The sequence below is a fragment of the Lagopus leucura genome, unplaced genomic scaffold (assembly GCF_019238085.1).
Source record: "Lagopus leucura isolate 7727_CA_CO unplaced genomic scaffold, USGS_WTPT01 Super-Scaffold_100001, whole genome shotgun sequence".
In the NCBI taxonomy this organism is placed as follows: Eukaryota; Metazoa; Chordata; class Aves; order Galliformes; family Phasianidae; genus Lagopus; species Lagopus leucura.
Genome location: NW_024962262.1, coordinates 75,410,946 through 75,438,438, shown reverse-complemented (window position 1 = coordinate 75,438,438; position 27,493 = coordinate 75,410,946). Strand labels below are relative to the sequence as shown.

General features: G+C 39.6%; 1 protein-coding gene across 2 annotated transcripts in view; it reads right to left on the bottom strand.

The window, feature by feature from the left end:
* Window positions 1-481: 481 nt before the first annotated feature.
* Window positions 482-27,493, bottom strand: part of GRIK1 (glutamate ionotropic receptor kainate type subunit 1) — a 155,663-nt gene continuing 128,651 nt past the window's right edge. Inside the window, exons 12-17 of one of the 2 annotated variants that reach the window (XM_042867763.1) lie at window positions 24,572-24,690; window positions 20,270-20,487; window positions 16,089-16,314; window positions 11,531-11,781; window positions 8,710-8,875; window positions 888-971 (exon numbers count right to left, since the gene is read on the bottom strand). In XM_042867763.1, coding sequence (XP_042723697.1) covers window positions 8,726-8,875; window positions 11,531-11,781; window positions 16,089-16,314; window positions 20,270-20,487; window positions 24,572-24,690 — 964 coding nt within the window. In that variant the 3' untranslated portion in view covers window positions 888-971; window positions 8,710-8,725. Of the gene's footprint in view, window positions 972-8,709; window positions 8,876-11,530; window positions 11,782-16,088; window positions 16,315-20,269; window positions 20,488-24,571; window positions 24,691-27,493 lie in introns of both variants that reach the window. The other variant, XM_042867762.1, reaches the window with a different exon arrangement.

Here is a 27,493-nt window from a genome sequence, read left to right as displayed (position 1 = left end):
TTTCTGGTCAAGGCTTGTTATAAATTGAATATTCTTTGCTCTATTTTCTAGGTTATTTTCATTTTGATGTTCATTTTGAGAATAATTTTATTGGTATTAGGAGCTGGAGAATGTGGCACTGTGATGACGTCAGTGTTGTCTTTGCTTGTTCACTGATCATTGCATTTGTAATTTTCAGATTTTCCTTTTGAACATCTAGCACTTGGAGCCATGGCATTACTATATTATCTCATTTTAAAATAAATAAGAAAGAGAGAAGATAAGGAAAGTCAAGGTAGTCACAGATAAGAACCTTCAGAGAAAAGTAAGGATAACTCGTTCTTTGATGCCTCAGTATTTTATACATTTTTGTAGTCGTTGTTTGTTAATTGTACAGATTCTTGTTTTGGTTATCTGGACACCAGTTTCTAAACAACTGTACTTAGCAGGCCTGCAATCTTTTCTTCAAAAGAAAAACAAAATAGATATCACTTCCAGAGTATTGGAAAAAAGATCCCTGTCTCTTGTTTATTTATTTATTTAGAAAGCACATACAGCAATGCATGGGGAGGGGAAGAGAGATGCAAACCAGGTGAGCATACAAATCCATCTCAAAAGAAATAATGAGACACTTCCCAGATGATTAGTAGCAGTACATCAGTCTATGTGAGCATTTAAACTGTTGTACTTCTAGATTAAAAAAAGAAACCACAGAGAATTTCTGAAGAACAAGGTAAAGGTCTGTATTTCAGAAATCCCACCACAATCAACTTGTAGGCAGCAAAGTTTTTGTTCTGTTTTTCTTCCTGATATTTCTTTCCAGGAGCCTCTCCTGCTCACGCTATGGTTTCTTTCCTCAGTGTCCTTCTCTGGTGGCAAGTAAGGATACTTGTGAATGAAGACTTTGCCTTAGTTCTTGACCTTTTCTTTAACTTCTTCTGATGCTTGAGTGAAATGCCAAGCTCCTCCATTATAGCATTGAAAGAAAGACACTGTTGGGACACAGAAATTGCATTAGACACTTTTCACTGAAGACAGAGTTTGGCCATACCCTCTGACCAAATCATGGCTCTTACGAAAAAAGGATCTCAGCACGTAAAAGCAGGATCGGGAAGCTTCTCTGGTGACTTCTATCAGCTTTGAGCAAGTCCCTAATTTCTAATAGATGAAGTCTGTAATCACTTTTTTTTTTTTTTTTGCCTAACTTGGGTTCCACTGAAATCAGTTTAATTTTGGCTAAACTAAAGCTGATATTAATATTTCTTAAATTCTACACAGATAGGTAGATTTGTGATGTTCTGTTGACTTCACATAATAAAACTTACCCTTTTTCAACAGGTAACTTTCCTTCTGACCTTAAAAGAAAAAAAGATCTTCTTTTTTTAAAAATCACATGTACTTTAGCCCCACAGAATTGTGAATACTAAAGAAAACAAAGATTTCTTTGTGGCTTAGTTATGTTCTCTTCACTAAATTAATAGGCAATTCCAAAACACAGCATACTCCTCAGTCCTCTTCTTTCCTTGGAAAGAGTCTTTTTCAAATGCTTTGTGTCAAAGAAAGGAGAGAAATTACCACAAGAATGAGGTAGCTGAATAGTTGAGAAAGCAAACAGAAATCTTTTTTCTTTCCACCATCCCAATATTAACAAAGACATTTTGAGTAAGTGGAAAAATCTTTTACAATCTTCTGCTGAAATAATTACTTGTAACACAAAAAAACACAAAGAGGCTTTCAATGGAAGTATCTAGCAAGGCAAAAGATCGTTTCATGCAAATATAGATTGATGCATAAAATGAAGTGATGGTAGCAGCATGAAACAAAGCTTTGACCACCTTACCTCCAATCATGCTGAATAAATCCCCCTACCAAAGCCTTTCTAGAACTGCAGAACTGCTCAGTTTTGACACATCTGGTTGTGTTATTGTTTATATATATATGTAATATTGTTGTATACTGTATATTGTTATTATAATTGGTTTACTTTGAGAAATGAGAGCAACAGCACACAGACGTAGTTCTTTATATCAAATATAGATTCTCTTCTACCAGCGATACCACTGCAAGAGGAGCAGTGTTCAGTCCTTAGCCACTAACTCAATGGTGATTTCAGTTACACAGGGTTAAAAAAAGTATAACACAGTATGATTTTGGAAGAGGAGAAAATGAAGAGAAAATCCAACATTTCTAATAGCCAGGTATTCCAGAGGCAAAAGAGTGTGAGGATAACCTGGATAAAGGCTAGATCATTTATTTAAAGCAGCAAAGGGCTTCCTCAGTAGTGAACTCCTCGTGCTGTGCTTCTTCCTGTCCAATATGAACTTTGTGGGTGCAGTGTGTAACCCTGATTTTGCAAGTGAGCCCAAGACATCAGTATATTAATGTGTTTCTGGTTGAACGTATATGATCTTGCAGGTGTCAGCACACCCATTTGTGGGATGAACTGCTGGCAAAGATCCCATAAAGCTCTACATCTGGAATTTAAAGTTTTATCTTTGAGATGTTTAATTTTTGCTCATTTGAAATTCTTTAGTATACATAAATCAAATTATAATAAATTCATGCCAGATGCAAAGTATAACAGTCATGGTCCAGGACACTGTACTACCTTTTTTTTCAAATTGAAGTCTGGTAATAACCAGGACTGTGCAATTGTCATTCAAATAACCCTTTAGATAATGTAAAATGGGAATTCTGATGTTACTGGGTTTAGAGTCAATGGTATCTGCTGCGGCCCTATGCCCTCTGGAAGCAGCAGGTGAAGCAGGTATCATCTTAATACATAATTATTTGTATATTGCTTCAGACTTTTTAAAGCATAGCACCACTTATTTCCAAACTAATAAAAGTATATATTCTAACTAGCTAACTTGGCATGGATAACTTCTCTCTACTGTCTTAGTTTTAACTGAACTTTCAACATCTAGATTACCAAGTGATTCTGGAACTCCATGGAAAACAAGGAAAGGAAAATATTAAACATTTGTAGGAATGATCTTAATTGTTTACCCCTGTTCTTACCAACTTGCATGCTGTGTGTGCTCTTAACAATAGTCATCAATCTCTGCAATGTTCATGCAGGGATGATTTCTACAGAAAAAATAATTGTTAATATTAGCCTTGTTAATATGCCTATAATCAAATTTTCCAAACTGATTTGTGTTAGTCAGACAAGACAATCATCACAATGTCTTTTAATTTCATATCAGCAAAGTAATCTCATGCAGGTCATTTACGCCTGCACATAGACATTTGCTGACGATGATGTATATGAGCTTTCCAGCATCTGACTTCATGACATGCAAAGCACCCCACTGGTTCCACTCTCAACCTGAAGTAATGAATTAAAGAGATATTGAACTGATCTTTCAAGGATATTCCAATGGTCACAGATGCAATTACAGCCCTGATCAATTTTATGATCATCTCTGTATCTGAAATACTGCCTGCAATACACACGTCTTTGTCTACCTCTGCCTTCACGGATTGCTTAAGGTTGTCTAAAAGAGCCATCTGAGATGATACTCTGAACTTTTGGGTCTGGTTAATCATTCAGAAAGTCAGAAAGCAGATATGACCAGAACTCTTTCGAGTCCTAGGAAAACTGGCTCAACATCCTATTTATCTCAAAGCTCATGAATGCAATCAGGATACTGAACAAACATTTGAAAACTGGAATTGACCTGAATTTTTCAAGCAGTAGAGAACAGTAACATGAAGCAAATTCAAAATTCACCAGAATGCCTAAGGACTTGAAAATCACCATCTTTAGGAACTCCTGAGACAGCCCTCTGAACAACACCAAGTCTGTGGTTGCCTTTAGAAAGGGCATGATTACATTAAACTTCCACTTACAAGGGCAAGATACTGTTTTCTTAATTTCGTATTTGGATAGCCAGTCCAAAAGAGTTTCTTTAATAAGATTTTCTGGGTTGTTTTTGCTTGTTTGCTTGTTTGTTTTCGACATGTTATTAAGACCACTTTTGAGGTCTCTACAAAAAAGAGAGGAGACTAGAGACAGCAACATATTTAACAACAGAATAATAAGTTTAAAGTTATGCTATTGAACTTCTCTCCTAAACAGTGCCCCAAAATGCTGCAGTACATGGCCTGTGAAAATTAAAGGAAAGCTTTTACAAATAGAATGGATCTGGGGCTCCTGGTTTTTTTGGTTTTTTTTTTTTTTGAGATTCTTCCTATTTGCCCTTTGGTCATTGCAGCAGGATGAAAAAGCTTAATCGGGAAGATCTCAAATCCTTCCTTACACTGGCATCCAAAAGATTGTACTAGGCTATAGAGTAATTCTATAATCTGAATTTAAAGGATAACATGAAGTAAGTTGGAAATTTCTAATTTAAAAAAAAACCTGTAGTTAGACTTTATCAAAGCGTTGCTACCTACCCCTGAGGACAAGATTTCTTCAATTGTTTTTTTAACCCCTTGAAAAAAAAATAATCAAACAAGCAAAAGAAAACCAACCAAACAAGCAGCAAAGGAACAAAAGGACAATCAGTATGCTGTGCCAGACAACTGGGAGTTAACAAAATCAAAAGATTTAGACTAGATTTTATTTGAAGAGAACACCTGACTAGCTCAGCCATGAAGGAAGAAGTGCAGAAAACAAGGTTTTACTCCTGCTGTGCCTTCCTCAGTGTGAAAAACTCATCGCTGGGACACTGACATATGCCTTCTGCTGAAAGAAAAGTGATTTGTTTTTTCCTAGTGCAGTGAAGGAGAAATATCCAAAATAGTTTCTCCCAGTGAGTGAGCTGCTGTTGCAGCACATTAAGAATCTGTTTGAGTGTTCTGTCACTATTGGCTAATTGCATGAGGAGATCACTAAATGAAGGATTTTAAACTGTCAGAGTCTATTGAACGGTGACTGTCAAAACAGTGTCACAATAACCCATGGATTATTTTAACTGTTTTTCAATTATATAAACTGCTTTTCAGCTTCCTGTTTACACACGCACACACACAAAATAATCAGTAGAACTACTTGCTGATCTCAGAAGACATCAAATGCAAACAGGGCTGCTCCCAGCAGGCACAGCTAGCCACAGTCAGGTTTGGAGGTGGGGTTATGGTGTGCCAATGGAGGGGCTCAAGTTAATGTTTGAAGAAGAGAAGGTATTTATAGACACAATAAATTAGCAAAAAAATGTTTTTTGCAAGAACGTCACTGAGTAGGGATTTTTTTTCTTCTACTCCTTTGTTCCCAAAGAGCTAAAAATGTGACTCTTCAAAGCTTTAATCCAAGAGAGATGACACAGAGACATGAAGCTGTGGCAGTACTTTGAGCAAATATCAATCCAGATGCAGAAAGCATGATTGGTGTGCTTATTCTAGCTGTATGGTGCAGGTGTGTTGCTAAGCCACCCTGATCCTAGCTCTCTGAAACAGTGATCATATTCACAGAATCATAGAATTATAGAATCATTTCAGTTGGAAGGGAATTTTAAAGGTCATCTACATCACGAACCGGAACACCTACAGCTCCATCAGGTGCTCAGAGCCCTGTTCAGCCTGACCTTGAACATCTCCAGGAACAGGGCATCCAGCACCTCTCTGGGCAACCTGTTCCACTGCCTCCCCACCCTTATTGTAAAAAATTTCTTCCTTATATCTGATCTAAATCTCCCCTCTTTTAGTTTGAAACCATTTCCCTTTGTCATATCACAACACACCCTATTAAAGAGCCTGTCCCCTTCTTTCTTACAGGCCCTCTTTAGATCTTGAAAGGCTGCTCTCATACTGCCTTTGTTCCTTTCATTCTTCTGTCTCATTCTTTCTCCATGCTCCATGCTGTATTTTTGCTTCATTGGATGGCAGACTGTAATAAGGGCAGCAAATGGCACTAAATAAAGGTAGGAGCATCGACCCCAGCCAAATCAACCTGGCAATGGACAGTTTGTGCATAACCCCATTACTTTCGGAAGCCAGTGGTTTCTATGTGTCAAAGAATATGCCTTTTTTTTTTCTTTTTCTTTTTCTTTTTTTTTTCTGCAGACACTGAATATTCTGGGAGCTCTGATTAAAATGCAACAAAGGCAAAATAAAAAGAAATACTATGAAATGTCACAAGTGCACGTTTATAACCATTTTTCTCCTGAAGTAGCTCTGGTTATGCTCTACTGGTACTGCCAGAGCTGACAGCCTGTTGTGACTCTTCCATCACAGGCAGAGCTGTTAACTCAGTGCTGATACACACGTGAGAGGGGACATTGACTGTTGGGTCCCAGGTGCAGTTACAAGGCTGCAAGTGAGGAAAATGCAATTGCAATCACTTGTGAACGGAGTATTTTTTCATGGCCAAAGTTCAAATTGTAACAGTTTAAAAGTGGAGAGCGTTGATAGGTCAAAAATTTTTTAAGGCTTTAACATTTCCTCCTAAAGCCTGTCACATTCTGTGTTTGACTCCTGCCAGGTGCCGTGCACTTCATGGGAGATGCAATGGACTGTGCCTTACTCAAACCACCCTATTAACCTGAAAGCTCTTGGCTTTTTCTGGACCCACAGTGAACCTTGCAAATATTGTGTTTAGAAAGGTAGATTTATTAGTTCCCAGCTGGCACGCCTGCTCTTCACTTCCTCAACTGCTGGCATAACTGCTAATGAAAAAGAAAAACTTTCAAATAATTTTTTTGCAGTTAGATAGTTAGGGAAAGGCAGAACTGCTTTGTAATTCCCACTGGCAAGCTGAAGGCTGCAAGGTTGCCTCTGGGGACACCTAGACAGGCAAAATGATCACTAACAATGTGACTGTTTCCTTGACAGATGTGAAAATGTTTACCCAAAAAGTAACAGAAACTTTCTGGATTTTGCATTCATTTAGACAGTGATTAAGAATGTAGTAGAAGCTGGAGGCTGACAGATTTCTTGCACAGAGCAATGATGAAGATAAGCCCATTAGTAATTTTCCTTCTACTCTGAGAGTTCAGAGAAGCTGGATTTAATTAGTTTAAGTTTCTTCAACTGGGAAATTGCAGACAAGAGTGTTTATTTTTTTAAAGCAGGGATATTGAAGATCTTATTCAGGTCTTCACTGCTAGGAAGGATCGTTTTATGAAGCACCTAAGCTTTCAAGGCACTGTTAAAACAGGTTAAAATTCCAGTTTGAGCAAGAGAGTTTCTTGCAGTGTTTGAAGTAGGGCATAACACTCACTCACATATATGAAAGAACACTGGTAGAGAAGAACTGCTGTAGTCAAGCCATGAGCACTACAAGTCTTCATAAAAAAAAGAACACCCAAAAGCAACACCCTGAAGCCCACTGCCACTATAAATATTGCTGATTAAAAGTTGTAAAATGAATAGAAGTAAAACACATTCTATTCAGAAGCCAGATACGAGAGAAACAATTCAAGAGGACAGCAGAGCTTGCTGGAGCATTTTGGTGATTGAGCATGAAGGCATCCACTTGAACGAGTTTTCTAATTGCAAGACAGGCCAGAAATGGCCCCTCAATAAAACAGATCATTAACTTGTTTGATGAGGAGGAACTGCATTGTGCAAGAAAACATAAAGTAGGTGTGAAGGATGGAAAATGAATTGGTGAAACTGAAGACAGGATATAATGACATTCAGATAAAAGGTAATCAGGTTTTGCAAACTTGGTTGTTTGCAGTGGTTCATGATATCCTATGAGATGGCATTTCTATATATTTTGTTTATCTACTCCAAATTGTTGTCATATGTTTTTCTGAGGCAACAACAGATACAGCCTGTTGTCTCCCGCTCTGGCAGTCCCCAGGCAAGCATAGGACTGAAGGAAACCAAACTGTTCTCCTCCCAGGGTATAGAAAACATCCAATACGGCTTGGCTTCCTTTACAACAGCTTCTTTCTTTGTTTCAATATGCAAAAAAAAAAGAAAAAAAAGAAAAAAAAGAAAACGCTATACACTTCAACATAAATCGATATGATTTTTACTGCCACTTATGTCATAAAAGATTTTCCTATATTATAAAGCCTTACAATAGTGAACATCATGAATTACTCAAGCCAAGTCAACAGAGTTATTCTATGAAAGGTACATATATACTGGGAGTGCCTCAGGGTGCTTTCACTGATTATGTTCTTAAATGTTAATGGTTACATGGCATAAAATTTAACTGATAGATATGATCGTGTGCTATGATAGTTACTTGGAGGCGTTGTCTAATGAATTTTAAATGGATGAATTAAAATTCATTAAATATTGACACTGGAAATAATATATGCCAGCTAAAAATCTCTGGCTGTTTATAATAGGAGTTCAGAAAGTTAATGGAGCCTGCAGGTTATTTTCTGAGTTTGTAGAGAACTCTCTGGCCCACTTGCTGAATGCTTAACCAGAGACCAAGGGAAATTTTTCTTCATGCTTTTACTAACGAGATTGCCATGAGTTTATTCAAGTTTGGTTGAAAATGAAAAGGAGGTAAACAATATTTCTTACCTGAAAAAAAAACAAACGTGAATTACCCAATGAAATGACAAGATGACACTTGTACATAGTGACTACTGTATTTCTTAAAATCTGCTATAGTCTGTTGCTCTCACTCTTTGCTGTAGGTGTAATTATTTTCTGTGATATGCATTTAAACTGCCCAAATTTCCAGGACTTTGACAATTTGCATTAGATAAGCTTATCTCCTGCTGAAGCAAAAGGCACTTTGAAGACATTAACTGCGTTCTGGTGAGTACAACCTTTGTCATTAAGTGAACTGTTTAATGCTTTCATTGGACACACCTTTTTTCTTTCCTGACTACACAGTATGAATTGAGGGTTGTGTTCGAATCCCTCTTTCCTCTCGGATTAACTTGCCACAGTCTAACTCCGTAGATAAGGTGGTGCCAGAGGTGGAGTTGGACGGATGGGTTTGCTTACACTGTAGTCCGTAAAAGAAACAAAAGGCCTTGCATGCAAGAAAAAAAAAAAATTGAGAAAATGAATAAATGAGAGAAGTAGAATTAAAAACAAACATGAGAATGAGATTCAAAAGCTATTTAAATCAAAAGAGACTCTATTTATGGAAACAGAAAAGTCATAGATTGTATGCAAATCATGCTTTGGATTAGCTTAGTGATAATATATGCTGTGCAGCATTTTCTGTCTAAGCTTCTTATATCACCAGTGTGAAAATAAAGCAAAAAGAGAGAAACCAGAAAATAACACTGAAATCACCAGAATTTTCTTTCTTTGAAATTACTTTCACAGAAAAAAAATCAACAGTCCTCACATATTATGTTGTCACATTAACCTATTTAAAGATTTCCATTAGTACAATCAGCAACACATCACTGTGAGACAGCAGCAGTTTCACTACATACAGACACTGTATTTTTATATATTCATCCCTGAGTATTATGTTATTCATTCAACAAATTGCTAAATAATTTAACAATCTCTCATGATCTAATGCTTTAGGTCTATTTTAATTATGATTTCAAGGGTACACTGCCTTTCCAGGCTCCTGAATTGTTTCAAAATATTCTGCACCACTTTAGTGCTTATACTATGTGTTTTATCTGCAATAGTGCTCCAAAACTTATTTGAATAAAAACCTCCTGAGTCTTTGATCTCCATACATTCTTTACTCATTTTGTGCTAGTACTGTTCTATGAAGTTTACACAGTAACCAGGAAGTTGCAATATGAGCAAAATGCATCCATCCTTTCTCTCTGACTTACTCCCAAACAGGGACACCTTGATTAATAAGGCGTGCAAAATTGTCTGCCTGAGTTACATCCTTTGTTTGTATACATTGCTTTCAGTGAGGGCTTGATCAGGAGCATGCAGAGTAGTCTGCACAGTCATGAGCTGCCCTCTTCTGCAGGGCACTGCAAAGATTAAGCCCAATCAATGAGTGTGGCATTAGGTCCCAGGGACCCACAGTAACATCAAGAATCATTTGGAAAATGAAGATATCTGGTAGGATTCAGATCGCTTCCTTCTAGCTGTCTGAACAGTGGGCATGTATACTTAGCTACTTGTGAGTGCAAGGAGATACAGGCGTAGAACCACAGAATACCCTGAGCCTGAAAGGACCCACAAGGATCATTGAGTCCAATTCCTGGCTCCATACAAGACCACCCCAAATTCAAATCCTAGTCTGGGAGGATTGTCCAAAACAGAAGCCATGACTGCTGCCCTGGGGAGCCTGCTCCAGTGCCCAGCCATTCTCTCAGTGAACAGCCCTTTCCTAATCCTCAACCTGACCCTCCCCTGATACAGCTCCATGCTGTTCCCCCAAGTCCTCTTCGCTGTCACTAGAGAGAGATCAGTGCCTCGACATCACTGCAGGGTGGTTCATTCCATCAAAAATCCAAAAAAGGTGTTTAAAAATGAGGCACTGTCCTCTCCAGGCCCTCAGCTGTAGCTGCTTGCTTTGACTTAGATGTGAAACCCTCTCATGTCTTAGCATCAGTACAGTATAAACTACATCTCTGAGGTAGAATTCAGAATGTTCTCCTCCTCTTTCCACTCGTCCCTTATTTTTCTTGACCGCCTTTTCTGTCATTTATGTCATCAGTTTTGTAGGACTACACCTTGGAGGGAGAGAATGAACTGCTGACTGAAAATCTCTTGCCTTTCCCATCTAAATGCAAACTGAGCTTAAACAACTCACTTAGAAGTGTATGTCTGAAGTTAGTTGTTACAAACCGATGACTGTCTCAGTCTACCAAGCCTGCAGTGCAACATGACCCTGTTGAAACATCCTGTTGAAGTGAACAGGACAAGAACATCTTTAGCAGTTGATCCAAACAGGGCCAAACGAGGGTCTAGGACATTGCCAGCAGCAGACCAGAACCAGGGAAGGTAGTCAGATCAAGAGGGTTGGTAGACAGCTTCATGAATAGACTCTGAGTGGCTGTATGTATCTTGTTTCTTTCACTGTGTTTGTCTCAGTAAGTGGGTGTTTACACCCTATTTTAAAGATAGATTCTATTTCACAAGCTTCTGTTATACTGAAGATGTGATTTGTACGTAACATTTTTCTTTGTTTCCTCTCACTGTTTTCAAATCACTCATTACAGTTCAGTGGAGATATATCTCAAAATTGTTTGGCTCCATAATCTTACTTTGCTGTGGCATCCATCACCTTTCAGCAGGTTTCCCTGCTTTGAAGTGCATGCTTCAGCACAGAGTGTGTAAACCTCTGGCTGTGAAAGAAATGTTTTCTAGATCAAGAGAAAAATTACACTAGGGATTTGGAAGTACATTCCTGTTGTTACTCAAGAGCTGATGTTAATGCCATTAAAAAAAAAAAAAAAAAAGGTTCTGTTTTATTCCTTTCCAAGGTAATTTATACTTTAAATCTTAAAGATCAAGCTAAAACAGTTTGAGCAATTAATTGCTCTTGTTCTGCATTGTCATATTAAACAGCACTAATTGGACTGTGGATGAGTTGCTTCCCTATTCTTATTAAGAAATTATTTCTCTGTAGTGCCAGAAACAAATGGTGAGAGTTCAGCAATACAAAATCTGCACTCCAGCAAAGAGACGTAATGCAGTCACCACAGATCTCAGCCTCCCAGAAACATCAGCAAGCTGGAAAAGGATGACTTACCTGCTCAATATCACTGTTTTTCCTTGATTTATAAATAAATTCACCAATGGCTACGAACACTGAAAGAACAAGCCCAGCAGCAAGCACTATGAAGATGCCCCCAATATTCTCTACCCCGAGAGCACTGGCTTCTTTGCTGTCCTCTTCAGGGCAGCCATTGCCTCGCCACCACTTTTCCTTCATCATGTGGAGCTTCCCTTCCTCCTGGAGCTGGAGGATGGCAATGGTGATTTTGTCCCTATAAGGTGACCCTGGAAGATGAGAACAAGATTTGTCAGCGCTGATTGCAGCAAAATGAAGGCAGAGAAAGAGCACGTTGCTGCTATCTGGAGCAAAACGGCCCCCTTGTTACAAGACTGAATTATTCCAGCTAGAAATTCTTGTGTTCTCTTCAGCTGGAGGAGGACGGAGTACCAACAAGCTGTTGGCATCTGCCCTGGGGACTGGAAAACAGAAGGCTCCTTTGGAGTTGTTATTTGTTTGGAAATTCATGTTGTTTTCTAGGGTCTCCTACTGAGGTTTATTTAAGACTTGGCAGTGGGTTTGCTTGCTAAATAATCCCTCTATATCATGTCTGAATATTGCTTTAAGCATCCTTTGAGACTTTCCACTTTACATCTCTTCTATTTACTTCAACATCTGTTTATTTTTCCTACTGCATGAAAAATGAGTAACTGTCTAAGAAAACCCACAGCCAGTCAAATGCATTCTCTTCTCATTTGTACCTTCATATGCCCACAACTCCACTTCATCTACCTTAGAGCTTATAAGAACACAAGCCGGCCTAGCCCTTTTTTTCTGTGACATTATTGACACTTCAAGCTGAAAATAGCATATATTTCATGCTTTTTATTTTCAGGCCAACAGTTTGCTAAATGATGCATTTTCAGCTCAACATCATTAATGCCCTGTACAGTATCTGGCAAATAGCGGGGTCACATTGGGCAGTTCAATCTGTTTAGATTTGCTTCTCATGCACTGGTCCAGCTCTCCATCTTCCAAAATCTCTGTTTTTCAGGATTCAGTTCAGCCAACAGCTCTAACAGATGCACAGATCTGTAGCCTCAAAGCAGGAGAAGGGAAAGGTTTGCCCCTCATCCCACTTTTGGAGCACAGCACTGTTAAAAGAAATTACTATCAATTAACCTTTTCAGTGCTGCCAGAAGCTGAAGTTGTCAACAATAGCAGCAATCCTCTTATTAATTATAAAAGATAAGCAGAAGTTGTTTTTGGCATTGTAATGGAGTCTTTTGTTTGTAGGGCAAGGATTTTATGATAGCAAGCAGGAGAGGATTACAAGAAAAGCTGTTTGGCTTTGAAGACATATATGTGCCCCCAACCTCTGTCATGCTGGAATTCCTGCAGTTGGAAGCTTTAAGTGTCTGGGCTGAAGTACAGCCAGTGTCACCAGTCCCTCGTCCATGTAGCTAACTGCTATCCTTCCCTCTCCTTTAGCACATTAATGAGACTATTCCCCTCTAGCTAGAATTTCACAATGAGTCACATTTTGCCTCAAGTTAAAGCAGTTGCAATTCTTGCCTTCATCAAGATGAATAAAATTCAAGGCAGAAGGTGTGCCCAGAGTTTCAGTGATGTCAGGGTACATGTGGATGCGGACACAGGAAAATCTCACTAAGCACCACTTTTGTGCCTTTATATATCTAAATGGCCTGGGATATTTGGCCTTGGTTTCACTTTTCACTCCCACACTGTTGTGTAGGACACTATTAAAAATAATTGTACCGTGAATGCAAGTCCCTTTTTCCATTTCCATTAGCCTGCAGCACTGTCTGAGGAGAGTCAGTGCGAAAAATACAGCAGTACTCTCTTGTGCCAACACTCAGCTATTTTTCAGTGTACCCTACTGCCAGCAATAGGACATGCTGTGACCACAGATGCCAAGAGGCATGTGTCAGATTATACGAAGTCCATCTGGGAAGCCAGCAATCAGCAGCTACTGCTTTGGAAAGCCAGCTCTGAAAGGAAAATACGCCGGCTGTAAGGATAGATGATTTCTATGCATGTTATTAAAGAGCCAAAAATAAGCACAGCAGAAAATGAAACACTTACAAAACTGTCTTTACACAGAGAAGTGACTTATTACCACTGAAAACAACAACATCAGAAAAAGCAAAATTATTTCTACCTTAGGAGAGGTTTGTCACCCTGATGGCTGGAGTTTGTTATATTGTAGGTATCATCTATTTTCCCTTGTCTAAAAGAAAACAGCGGCTAGGCGAAGCGAAGCATCCTGAGTCATGGCACAATATTTGTGGGGATGTTCATTCTTTCTTGTGATGTTTTTGTTGCCAGCAGGGTTATCACAATTCATCTTGAGGGTAGAAGGTACCTATCTATATTTCTACATGTGCTTTTGAAGTTCATCAAGTGTGCCTGGAGTGCTGGATTAGTGATGTTTTATTGGTGAGCACTAAAACTGCACACAAATCCACCTCAAGACCCCTTTGAATATTCAGCACAGCATTTATGACCACTGAGCGATTAACAACCTACCACTCAGGACAAGAAATAAATCCACATACTTAGCAATCTCCCAACTAATAGCTTTAGTGTTAGAATTACTTGCATCAGCACTGGCAGTGATACTGGAATATGTATCCTGACAGCTATAATAGTGTTGCTTTCTTCAGCTGGATTCCTCCCAGGGTGACATTTGTATAGGTTTTGCATAGAGATGCCTCTGTTACAGTACTGCTTCCAGACTGCAGCAAGCTGACCATCAACCATCACTGCAGATTTTTCATCAGTACTGATCTTTGCCAAGAATCTAATGAAAACCCTCCTTCCTGTGACCCAGGTCTCACTAAGCATAAACAGAGAGTTTGTTGATCCACCTGAATTTCTGTCTTCCTAGCTCAGCACAATGAAGAACGAAGACAGCTTATATCTGCAATTTTCTACTCGCAGAGTTGATATTCCCTGGATTCATAGATGAATTGTTTCCTTGGGAACCAAGTGGTGATGGTATTCAGATCATTCACTGGAAATTTTGGAGTGCAAGGCATGCTTTCGCTGCTGCAAACCATAACCATATGCTTGTAGATTCTCCTGAAGGAGTGAATGCAGGCTTAGACTTGTTGAAACTTTGGTGTTAACATCATAGATAAGTCTTGTTTTCAGTGCAGCTTCTGCAGTGCAATTGTTTTGAATGCTGTGAGAGACTGACAGAGGCTATGGGGTTTATGTGAATATTATGAAGATCTAGACACTTCATCTTATCTGTGAAATCAACTTTTTAAAAGCTTAAGAAGCTTCATGACACTGCAGTATTTCCAAGTGCTTAGAGGTATCTATTCCCCTGAATTTTGCTGGTTTTCCTTAAGAAAAAAGATCAAGGCACATTTATCATACGAGAAACATCTTATAAATATATTTCACAGCTGTATTTCCAATGGATGCACTCTCTCCAAGGATTGCCATCTGTTCCAATTATTCCTTCATTGTTCTTGGTTTAAAGTGTGGCAGCTTTAAAACTGCAATGAAACTCTTGCCATTCATTTGTCTTTATTTGGGGATATTTTAACATTTGTACCATATTTCGTAAGGACAGAAAATCATCCTCATATAGACAGTGGAAAAATATACTTAAAATATTATCTGTGTGACGATCTGAGGTGCTCAGTGACATAAAGAATCCCATTTCAAAGTGCAGTGGTGTTTTTCCTCTCTTATTTATATCTGATCTACCAAGCAACTAATGGACCAAATACTTAACCTATTATAACCTCTAGTTAATTCCCTTGAAGTCAATAGAATTGCGTAACTATTAATTGAGTGAGGCAGTGTAAATGCATATGTGAGCAGTATGGAGAAGTATAATGCAAGAAAAAGATCTGGCTGCCCAGTACCCATTATTCACAAGAACACAAACACAAAATAAGCAAGCAAAGAGAAAAAAAAACACACTTATGTAATTATCTGCAACTAGAAAAAGTCTTGTAAAGGACACTGAGTATGCTAAAACTCTCCTGGAAAGAGTTCACAGAGCCTGGGAATCTTAAGCTCTGCTTATCTTGAAACTCTGAAGTCCCTGATGCAGAGGCAGAACCTTGCAATTGCTTCTCATTGTTCTTATGTGCAGCTTGCGACTCTCAAAATAGAACAGAAATTGGTCTCTTTTCATACTTTCTTTCAGATATGTATACTGGACACATTTGTTGTCCCCCCTTCCACCCTCCCCGAGACTACTTGATTTCACAAATGCAAGTGATAATTCAGTAGTGCAACTTGGACTTAGAACAGGGCAGCACAGGGGACACCCAGTTTGTCACAGAGGGGATGCTCCAGAAGGCAAGAAGATTACTTGACTTTGCTCTGCAGATGTAGCCTGCACTGCTATATTCCTTATTCTCTACAGAGTCTGCTTGCAGACAAGTGGATACAAGAGGAGACCTTTTGCCTTAAAGGAGACTCCCAGAATCTGTTTTGATGAAAATATTTCCTAAAAGAACAGGGCATCATTCAGATAGTCATCTACACATCTGTAGAGGACATTGCTGGGTGTGCTCCACATCACCTGTGCTGGAAAACATCTTACCAATAGGGGTTCCCACACCATAGCCTTTCGAATCGATGAGTCCCCCGATCTGAGTGAGGTTGCAGTTTCTCTGAGTCACATACTCAATGCTGGTGGACTCCATCAGCAGCGCATAGTCCGTTGTGAGCACACGCTGGATTCCTTCATCATTGTTCTTCACCAGCGCTGTCTGCTGCCTGCTGCTCATGAATGCCCACATCTTCTCATATGTTGATATTTTGGATTTCTAAGAAGGAAAAATGAGGACACAGAATCACACCAAAGCACTCAAATTACACCTGTAAACATTTCCTCCACCTCGATAGGCCTTATCTTGTGGATTGTTGTGAATGATGTCAATAGCATATCTTGAATGAAAGAATGGTTTTCCTTCCTGCAGCCTTTCACTCTCACTGTGCTTTATGCTTCTTCTGCTTCCTTTGCAGTGCCAGGAACTCTGTTACTGGCACAACTGTGAAGTGCTTTGAAGTTTTTTTGGGCTAATGCTGTTACATGGATTACAGCAAATAATTACACACAACCCAGCAAATGAGTGCAGCTGGATACTCTTGTACTCAGTATCAGGGTTTCTGCCAGTCAGGGTGAGTGTACTCTTCCAAAAGCCTGAAGATCAGTAAAGCACTGGCTCTTTTATATTGATATCATTGCCTAAAAGTCATGTACTTCAAGGATAAAGCTTGACAAACAAACCTAAAGTGGCTTCTAAGCAAAATTCTGCTTTCAGCTTTCCATTGCAATCAGAATTAAGGACCTAATCCTTCTCCCACTGAAGTTTGGGGAATTTTTGCCACTGGCCTCAGTAGGAGTGTGCACATGGCTTGTGTCAATATCCAGTGGCACAGGGAAGAAGAATGCCAAAAGTCATAGCCGCCTGAATGCAGTGCTGGACATCCCTTCCTCCCCACTCCACTCCCTGTTCTGTGTGAGCATCCTACAGGGAAAGATCCTCACAGGGTGTGAAAAGAGAAACTGAATCTGCTCAGCGTTCTCAGGGGCACTTTGCCTGCTACACTCAAGAGGTGCTATCTGCAATCCAAAAACCTTAAAGCAGTTGCACAGTGCTAACACAATTAAACCTTGCCCTTCTGTGTGCTGTCCAAACCCACTGAGCACAGTGTCGCTTCTGGATGAAACAGCATGTTAGAGCTACAGGAAGTTGGACCATTAGAAACTGTTTGTCTCAAGATAGCATAGCCAACCATTACTGAACTATTTTGTGCCACTACCTAGCATGAGCCAGACACACACACACCAAATTTTGGTGTAAATATGAGCCCATGGTCCCCTCTATGTATGCACTTCCCCAGTTCTGGAGCAGTATATTCTCACCTCCTTCATTGTCCCTATCTTTGGTTTGAAGCCATCACAGCTGATTTTAGTCTGTGTTGGAGACAACAAACACTCATTAAATACCGGTGTATGGGAGATTCCTGTGAGCAGCTGATTTTCTGGTTCTTTCAGCTTTAAAAACTAATATGATTTCCTGTGAATTCAATACCTGTGAATTTCACCTAGGTTTCAACCAAGACTTTAAGCCACTGGATATCAGTAAGCTTTGAAGATGGTTAAGTGGCTTTTTGCAAGTAGAAGGCATTTGTACTGCTCAGCTGGGAATACTTTTTGAAACTGATGATACATTTATGCAGTAAATTGAATCTGATATTGAATTTACTGGAAAGATATATTCCTTATTCAGATAAGTTTGGTAGAAAGATCTCAACTTCCTGACTTAGCAACTTGATTCAACTGGCTTCTCATTGATTTAAGTGGGAAAATCTCTGCATATTTGGAAGTGGGACCTGGCAGGATTTCTAAGTTGAGATTAACATCTATTATCACAGAGAAGCAAGAAAGCAATGGAAGATTTATAGTATAGAAGTGTTGAATTTTGCCCAAATCTGTGTAAAGGGCTGGGAGGCTGACTGTGGGGTTCCTTTAATGCCAAGAGTCTCTTGTCTTCCACAGATAATTTCAATTGCTTTTGTTTTCATTGCTCTCAATACCTGGTTAGAAAGCATAGCCACTGCAGGAACATTCTTGAAAATATTGCCTCTTTAGGAAGAGTTTGTCTAGACGTGCTATTCACAGCCGGGAGACAAGCTCTCAGTCATTTATGGGAAGGGTGCTTTCTCTTAAACTGTGCCATAAGGCACACATAGAAACACCTACCCCTTATGTCACCTTCTGACTGCTGTGTTTTACATGCTCCCAGCTCTCTCACTGCTGTGCATGTGGCTGTGTGTATGTTTACTCAGCTCCAGAAATATAAGCAGTATTTTACAGTATAAGGGAGGCAAAGTGATGCCATCGCAATGCATACAGACTTCCTTTTGCATATATAAGTTATCTGTTGTACTTACAGTGCACATACTGTGAAAATCTTGAACTTTCAGTCAGAGAAAGGAAATCCTAATATTGTGAGAATCATGAAAGGCTACATAATAAAGCTAATAAAAATAATCACATTTATTATATAGCACTGTGTGTGCCTCACTGGTTTACAAGTGAAATGAATTGTATTTTCTATGCACCTTTCACTATGTCGCCTTCACTCTGCCAGCTTATCTATCTCCATTCTGTACTAAAACTGATGTCCTTTCCTTTGGTTTTATGCATACACATATTTCAGGCACAAGTAAGCTGGCATGTATAGCATATAGATATTTAATCACCTTATTATTTTTAAGAGGCTTGCATACTTTAAAGCCTACACGTTTTACTCTGACGGATTAATGGTGCAAAAAAAAAAAAGAAAAAAAATTCACTGTAGAGCTGGAAACAGCTCTTGAAATTTTTTCCAAACTTCTTGTGGTGAAATTACAAGTTATTTGCAATGCAATATTGTGGAGGGAGCAGATTCTGAGCAGTTCTTTCCTGTGCTGAATTTGACTTCAGAATAGCAATGACAATGTCTGTCTTTAGGTGGTGAAGAGCTCTTATATCCAGGAGATATCCCAGAGCCTTCCAGAGGGCAGCATTGGCTGCTTCCCACTGCTTTGCATTTGTATTGAGATCCTGTCCTCACCTAATGAAGTTTCCAGGAATATCTTGAGATAGGTTTCCCGGCATGTCTTTAAAGAAATGTCAGCTCATCCTTCCAAGAACTGACTATAACAAGGCTCTGAAAAAATGCTCTACTTTTTGCATTTCTTTCAGCGCAGAAACATTTATATTCAGCCACAGGAGAGTCGTTACAAAGGGAGCTCACCCTTGATAGCTCACTAGGGATGGTGCTACCACATAATTGAAATGACCTTGATGAGCATTTCTAGTTTTGAGAAATGACCCAAATACTGATCCTTTCTGAGTGTGGAAATGCTCACTTTGCCTCACGTAGAAATATAAGGGGGTTGTGCTTAAAGCAGTGCAGGGGGATACAAACTGGAGCATGAGGTCCCTCAGCACAGGAGCTGAATCTGCTTGTTCAGAATCAAGGGTTATTTTGCCCCACATATTGTTCCACCAGGATGTCTCATTCTCAAAGGCACTGCATATCTGACTATCTATAAACACCATTCTCAGATGCTACAGTAAAAAGCATGATACCACTTTATTCAGTGCTTAACTTCCCTGCTGAGAGTACCGATGAACCTGCTAATTAATTCTAATTGTCACAGGATTTTTGTGTGTATTTCCTAAATTTATAGCTGGTTGGCTTTTAAAATTGGCATTTCATGAGATTAACCCATTTTCTGTCTAATTAATACTAATAGTGCAAAAAAAAAAACAACCCCAACCAACAACAACAACAATCCCCCCCCCCAAACAAACAAACAAGCAACAACCAATGCATTTATCCATGAAGCAATCAGCCACACAAAATCACAAAATGACCCTTTACTTACAGATATATTTATGTGTGTATGTGGCCATTATATTAATAGTATTCATAATGCTGACCATGGAACATTTTAAGAAGGATGCAAACCAGCTTGTATTTCGATTATGTGCAGTGTTTTTCCAGTGCAGGTGTGACCTTCATAACCAATCTTAGCCAAGTGTTTGTATAAAGCTGAGATCCTACTGTGAGAAACAATCCGAGGGAGAATGTCCTCAGGTCCATGGCCTCATTCCCTTCAGGTTCTCCCATCAAAGGCATGGGTTTGCTCCTCACAGCAAAGGTAGCAGGTAATCATCCACGGGTCAGTTTCACCACTCAGAGCTGGCTGACACCATCTTACCTTGAAGAAGGTCATTGTGGATCCGTCTCTAACAGCCCCATACTCTATTTTGGTTTGCTTTGCCAAATCGTCAGCTGAATCGATGGGGGATTCCATCCTTTCTACCGTCAGGAATGCAGCCAGGTTGGCAGTATAAGATGAGATTATGATTAAGGTGAAAAACCACCATATTCCTCCAACTATTCTGGTGGAAAGAGCTTTGGGCATCAGTTCTGATCCTGTTACAATATCATCAAAACAATCACATTAAAGCGATGCTGAAAGATGCCTTTTCTGATACCACAGACTATTTTTAGGCACAGAATGCTTTTATGAGACATAGTACAATAAAATGATTTAAACAGTAATCTTACAGATGCACATCTAACATTTATAATGGTAACACACTGTGAAGGGGATGTGTGCCATGGTACACGACAAATGGAATTATCCCTGATCTAAACCCCGTTACCTTTCTGAGCTAATGCTCATTGTTCCATTAACCTTGTAACCCAAACAAGCTGTACTAGTATTTTTTATCTGATTCCTAAATTTCTTTTTTTGCCAGTATATACCATGATCAATATTTTTAACCAGAGATCTTTAGGAGAATGCTGTTCTACTTACAAGCTGCCTAGGAGAAATGCCTTACAAGAAGAAGCTGCTCTGTGTGCCTTCTATCCACATACCTAAGTAAGAACAAGGTGATCAATATGCTTCCAGTATATTCATGAACCTGCATGAACCTGAGCTCACTATCCAGAACATGTCTTACTACAAAAGTGTGATTTACACTTTAAAATTCAGAGGGTGAATGGAAGAAGTCCTGGATGCTGTATTTGAACTAGTTATCAATGAAAAGTTTTTAGCAGTTCTGCCTGCATGTCACACTGACAAGTATTAAAGCAACCTGCCATAGTCATAAAATCCCCTGGAATAACATGCTCCCAGCGTGGGTGGTAAGTGCACTAAAATGACTTCTTAGCAGCTCGGACTGAATGTAAGCAGCACAGGTACTCAAGCATTTTCATGCAAGGTTTTTGTTTGTTTGTTTGTTTGTTTTGAGGCCTCCCCTCTGAACTTAGCTCATTAAATGGGATTTGGGGATCTGGTTTGACAAAATACTTAGACGTCCACTTGAATACTATTGATTTCAAAGTAAAGCATCAGCATAATTATTTTATTGATGAAAGATAAACTTAAGAGTTTATTCTGCCTGTGAACGGAAACCTCAGTATGGAAAACGTTTGATGTAACAAATATTTATCTTACTGGAAAACATCCTGATAATGCATTCTCTCTCCTGAGCTACTTAACAATTTCTGGAAGAAATGTAAGTGGGTTATAGAAAATGTTTTCAGACTTTGCAAAAACTGTGAACATTACTTCTGAGGCAAAAACTGAAAGGGTAAGAAGCTTACAAACAGCTAGCAAACAGATTTAACTCAGCTTCATAAACATATAGATATGTCTCTTAAAGGTCAATGCTGAGCATAGCCCTAGGGTTTCAAGAGGCTAACAGAACTGCCGAACTGCAAGAGCAGATGCTCTGCTTGCACAGCTCTGGTGCTGCACGGATTTCAAATTAGGCTGGCGGTCTAAAAGCAAAAGCTCTTGCTTAAAATTTGATTCCAGTCTACCCATTTCTAGAGGTGCAGCTCTGTTTAGGTTTGTGTTGTGGTTGTGTTCTATTCTTCTATTCTTCTGTCTTCCAGATAAGATTTTTTTTAATAGCATGAAATCTTTTTTTTTTTTTTCCCTTTGCTTTGTTGCTCTCAGAATTAAGTGTGTATTTATCTTCAAACTGGGACTGACCTAAAAAAGCTGGCTTCTAGGAGCGCTGATTCAGACCATCTTGAAGGTGTAATGTTTTTAAAGCTCAGGCAGCTATACACATACAAATTCTGAACCTGGGCCCTGATGCAACACGTCGTATGTATTGTATACAGACAAATGATCCTAGCAAGCAACAAAGAAATCTGCCAGTGCAGATACATGGTGGCACAAGCAAATATGTGGAGAAGCCCTGCGTGCTGAATTTGTAGGGTGCCAAGCCTCCCATGATTTCCTCTGGCAAAAAGTTTTTTGTGAAAAAGTAGCAGAACACATTCTGTGCAATTAAGCTCAAGGCTCCTGGGTCTGTTAATTATGCAGTGAGCACTGGTTTTTGCTTTTGGAAGGTGCTGAGCACGCTCTGTTCCCAGAAGAAACAAGCAGGCCCAGCATCTCTCTTGATCAGCTCCATGATTATTTCATTGTTCACCTTTCTGTGTTCCCTGACTGCAGCAGAGAGCATTAGTATAAGCTTCATGCCCCTGACTTCATCCTTAGCACTTTCCTGAATTGAGTACTGCTGTTCTGCCCATCTGGCTGGAAGGGGGTTCTGCATGTAACATGCCTTCCTAAAAGCAGAGGTTTCTTTGAATGAATTTGATGAAATGCGACCCATTTGAATGCTTTCAGAGTATGCATAACATATTTGAGACTTTCAGGGGAAAACCAGGAGAAATAACATCTAAATAGGAATGTTGCTAGTTAGACTCAGGGTCAGGGACAATACTTGCTGAAGTCTCTCTAGTGCCTTTTTATGGCAGACATGACAGCCAATCCTGATCCAGACTTTGCTCACGCTCTGTAGAAAAGAGAAAGTCTGATCATCACATTTTAAAATTTAATAACAAGTGGCTTCCAATCAAGCATAGCAATCAGCTGCTGTCAACAAGAAAGAGTATAACAGTAGATGCAGAGTCTCACAACCATTCACTCCATGTTCAAGCTCTTCACATTAGCAATGATGCACTTACAGTCACACGCACCACAAGTTTGTACATGGAAACATTTGTGTTGCCTTACAAATGTTTTTTCTTTCTTTCTTTCTTTCTTTCTCTTGTTTTATTTTTATGCTTCTTGAAAGACAAGCAGAGTCTGGTTGGGGCTGACTGTCATGTACCCAAGGTAGTGGTAACGAGCAGACACTGCATCCCACAGTTTGCTGTGGATGATGGTAAACTCCAAAAAAGGCAGTAGATTGAAACACAAAATCCTGGGGCACTTTCACACACACGGCAGTCACAGCTATATACACACACCTGCCTGATACTGTAAAACCTCAGTCTGCATCTCACTGATCAATTGGAAGGACAACAAAACAAAGGAGCAAAACAGAATGGCTCTTCCTTCAGCTGGTCACCTTCAAAGCCATTTCTGTGAGGCTTTGAATGGCTTCAAAGAGCATTTCTATTCTGTCAATGCATTAGAGCACCAATATAAGCAAGAGTATCCTAGATACAAGACAAACTTCAATCTCTACCGTGTCCAGGAAAGATCCTCTGCTACTCATATCTGTTAAAAAGGGAAGAATAAACTGTACCTGCATGAGTGTAGAGATGGTTTTACATTCCTTACTTAAATGCTTAGGAATCTAATACTGAAGCAAAATGGTATTTCTTCTGGATTGCCTTTTTGGTTGTTGTCATGGGGTGGGTATTTTTGTTCAGCTTTGATTCAAGTGGAAATTTTGTCAGAAATTATTTTCATTCCTTTCAGTGAACCCCAGTTTTGGTGAATGGTAACTTAATTGGAAATCTGTGAATATATATGCCATAACCAAATGTGGTCAGTACACATATCTCTTTTACTTCCCATACGAAGTGAGCTTCACTGCCTTTCCTTGTCAATTGTGTATAATGTCAGCTGTTTCCAAAATCATCAGCAACAGGGACTTGTGACTGTGTTAAGTTAATGCTTCTAGGGTTGGATTCGTTTACAGAAGGATGGGACTCATACCTGCAGAAAAGCCATAAAAAAAAGGTTTGGTTTTTGTTTTAAACAAAGCGTTTGACAAGTGCCAACAAACTTAACAATTCTTCTGAAGAAATTACATTATCTGTTCTGTTTGGCAGTGAAAACAATTTTTTCTAGGGTAGCTAAGATTACTGATTCTACTGGGATGAAGCCCAATTGGGAAGATATTTTCCTGTTGCCAAACCTCTTAAATCAAGAGACTGAACTTCATCATAAAGAACACCATATCTAATGAATATTTTCTGTTAAACTCCAGCAACTCCTGTGTGGATCCGTCTGCGTTCCTCTCTCCCAGACTTCCCCTCCTTATTCCTTCTGCATCCCTATCCTGGATTCTGCAGGTTCCCTTCCTCTGCCATCTCACCAGAGATATATTGCTTTCTTTCCTTCCTATATCGCTTTGGTTCTGAGATTAGGTTTTACAGTATAATCTGTAATTACAGAGGGTGGAGTTTACCAGCACAGAAGCCCTTGAGCAGACTGTGGGACGTGTGCAATAACGAAGTGTAACCGATGTACCTTGCTGCATGAGAGCTCCAACTCCAAACCAGAAACTATTTAGTAAAGTAAAATTGTTTTCCACCACATCTGAGTCTGGGTTGCACGGGTGGGGGTTATACCATTCATAGGGTGTAAACCTGTGGCAGTTAACAGAAACAATCTGTAAACATCAAATAAAATACAGCGGCAGCAGACCTGAACAACGCACAAAATGAGGAGATTAATGAAGAAAACACAAAAAAAGGAAACCTCAGTGGAAAGGGTGTCTGCAGGATGTCCAGCAGCTGCTTCACGCAAGCTGTGGAGCACAATGTCACAGCCTTGTTCCTAGCGCTGGACCTGCGTCCTTACTTTTGCTGCTCCTTGGTCACTGCCCTCAAATCTGAGGTTGCTGGAGAGGCTCGAATCCCCCAACATTTTGTGGCCGGTGTTGCTGGGAGGACCCAACTCTCCCAGTGCTTTGCAGCCTACGTTGCTCCCAGGTAGACCTTCTAAAAGGTGGGGAGACTGCTTGAAGCTCCAGCACTGCTCTACGACAGAGTATTTGAAGAATAGTGAAGGTAGAAAAGACCTCTCAAGGCATCCATTTTCAGCTGGTCGAGATACTCGATGTGGAATGCCTTCACAGAGCTGCCGTGGCATCAGGGAAAATGGCTGCCAGCAGCTGGAAAGTGCTGTGGAGCAACTGCAGAACCTGAAAGCCATAGGGCCATGCTGTGTGGAAACAATCATGCGGGCAATTGCCTCAAATGGAAGGATTCTATTCTATTCCCCATGCAAACTATAAATGCAACTATAAATGCAAACTATACCCATACTGGTCGGCAATACACTTGGCAGAGTTACTTTGAAGACCACCCTCCCCAGGGTGTCTTGCCTGCTGTTGTTTCCCTCTGCTGCATGGCTCGCTGCATACTTTTTCATGAAGTTTATGATTATAGCTTTAATTGACAATGTCATGCCAATACATTTTAATTACTGTTTCAACAATATAATTAAGCATTGAGTTTACGCACGGTTGCAAGCAGAGCGCCTTGCTTAGCTGAAGTAATGAACTCTGGTAGTCATGAACTTGCTAATTGAAACAGTATGCAGCTTAGGATGCCATTATCTGAGCAATATTAGTATTACTAGTATCATAGCGGTTAAAAATTGTAGCAGAAGACACGGTTTTCAGACTCAAATTACAACTGTTCTGCATATACCAATTAGAGAGTCACCAAGTTCTGTTTCAGAAAGCCTCTGTGTAGCAATGAAATGGTTCCCAGCTCAGTTTGTGCACGCATGGGCAAAAACATGCTCCCACAGGACAGTGAGAAGATGTGCAAACAGCTCTAGGGCCTGACCAGGAGGGAGAACCCAGGCTGGGATGGGACAAACGTCTCCATCACCAAAATAGCCAAACAGTGGTTGATAGAAAGCAACAATGAAATTCTGGCAGCAAAACTCTTTCTGCCAAACTAGAAAGACTTTTCATCACAACAAACGTATAGTTTAATGGGATACTAGGTTTATATTATACTTCCATCTTAAATATAAAAAAAAAAAGGCGGTTTTCTTCTTGTGTGCTGAGCTGAACACCAAGAAGAGGCTGGATTACAGTTCTGCTCTATCTCATCACACACTCAGTCTGGTGTTTTTCTGGTCATTTCCCTTTAGTTTCCTCCTTACAAACAACATGTTCAAGGTCACCTAAGCACCTTTTACATAGGGTGTGTGTGATTTTATTCACCTTGTGTGACTGATAGTTACCTCAGTTCTACCATCAGCGATGCAAAGAGCACAGGGAGTTTGACATAGCAGTAAAGGGAAATCTTGGCAGTAAATGCCTTCTTCATTGTGTGCTTAGGAAAAGAGCTTTGTCGATCTGTAACCTTTAGCAGTGATAAAAATGTCAGTGTTTGAGTTTAAAAATTAATGTGATGATGACAGGGCTACAAAATACTCAAAGAGAAATGGTTCAGCTGCTGAAAAATCTGAAGAAAGAACAGGAAAATTACCTCAGTCCATGAAGATATTCCCAAGTATTTTTCTTCTGTGAACTGATGTCAAAACACCATTAAATGTTTAATTTACTATGGCAGTGTTCAAAAACAGATGATTCCTGAAATTCCTAAAACCGTTCTCGTCAATATTTACTGAAGTATTTGATAAATCTTCCTATCAGGGAACAACAGCAGGACAAATTCCCAGCATGTGCCATAGCTGTTAATGCATATGAAAGGGATCTCTTATAAATCCTTCAACTGCAAGGACAGCAAACAAGCAAGCAAACCTTCTGTTTGTAATCACAGTCCAACATGAGACACGAATCTGTAGGGAAATTAGATTTCTAGAACTTCTGCTTTTTAGAAAGGTTTAGGGAAAAAAAAAAAAAAAAAAGAACACAGTAACACAGGCCAGAGCTACGGATTTACCCAAAAGCTGTGCTGTGATTTGGAGCAATATCTAACAGCCAAGAGAGTAAAGCAGACAGGTTTCACGTGATGATCTATGACTACTGTGTTTCCATTTCATTTGATTTTTTCTCAGCCATGTGTGTGTGAGTAGGAAGCTCTGCAAGCAGGCAGAGAACCCTGAAGTTTATGTATTCTTTCAGCTTTGATGATGTTTTTTTAAAAAAAAAAACTAGAAGAGCTGAGGATAATTTGGGCTTCATTTCCCATTCTGCCTGTTCTGAGGTGGAGAGGATGTTTTCAGTCTTGGGACTCAACTGCAATCTGTCATGATTGAGCAGAGTTAATATTAGTCATGAGTGAGATCATGATTTGCGTACAGTAAGAGCTGTTATTTATGGTACAGTGAGCCACTGCAAGAGCTTGTGGGAAGCCATGACTAATTGTGTACAATCCCATCACTGCCAAGGCAGGATGAACTTTCTCTGTTACATAGGGCCAACACCAATAAGTAAACTCATGACCTCTTATCCTCTAATTCCTT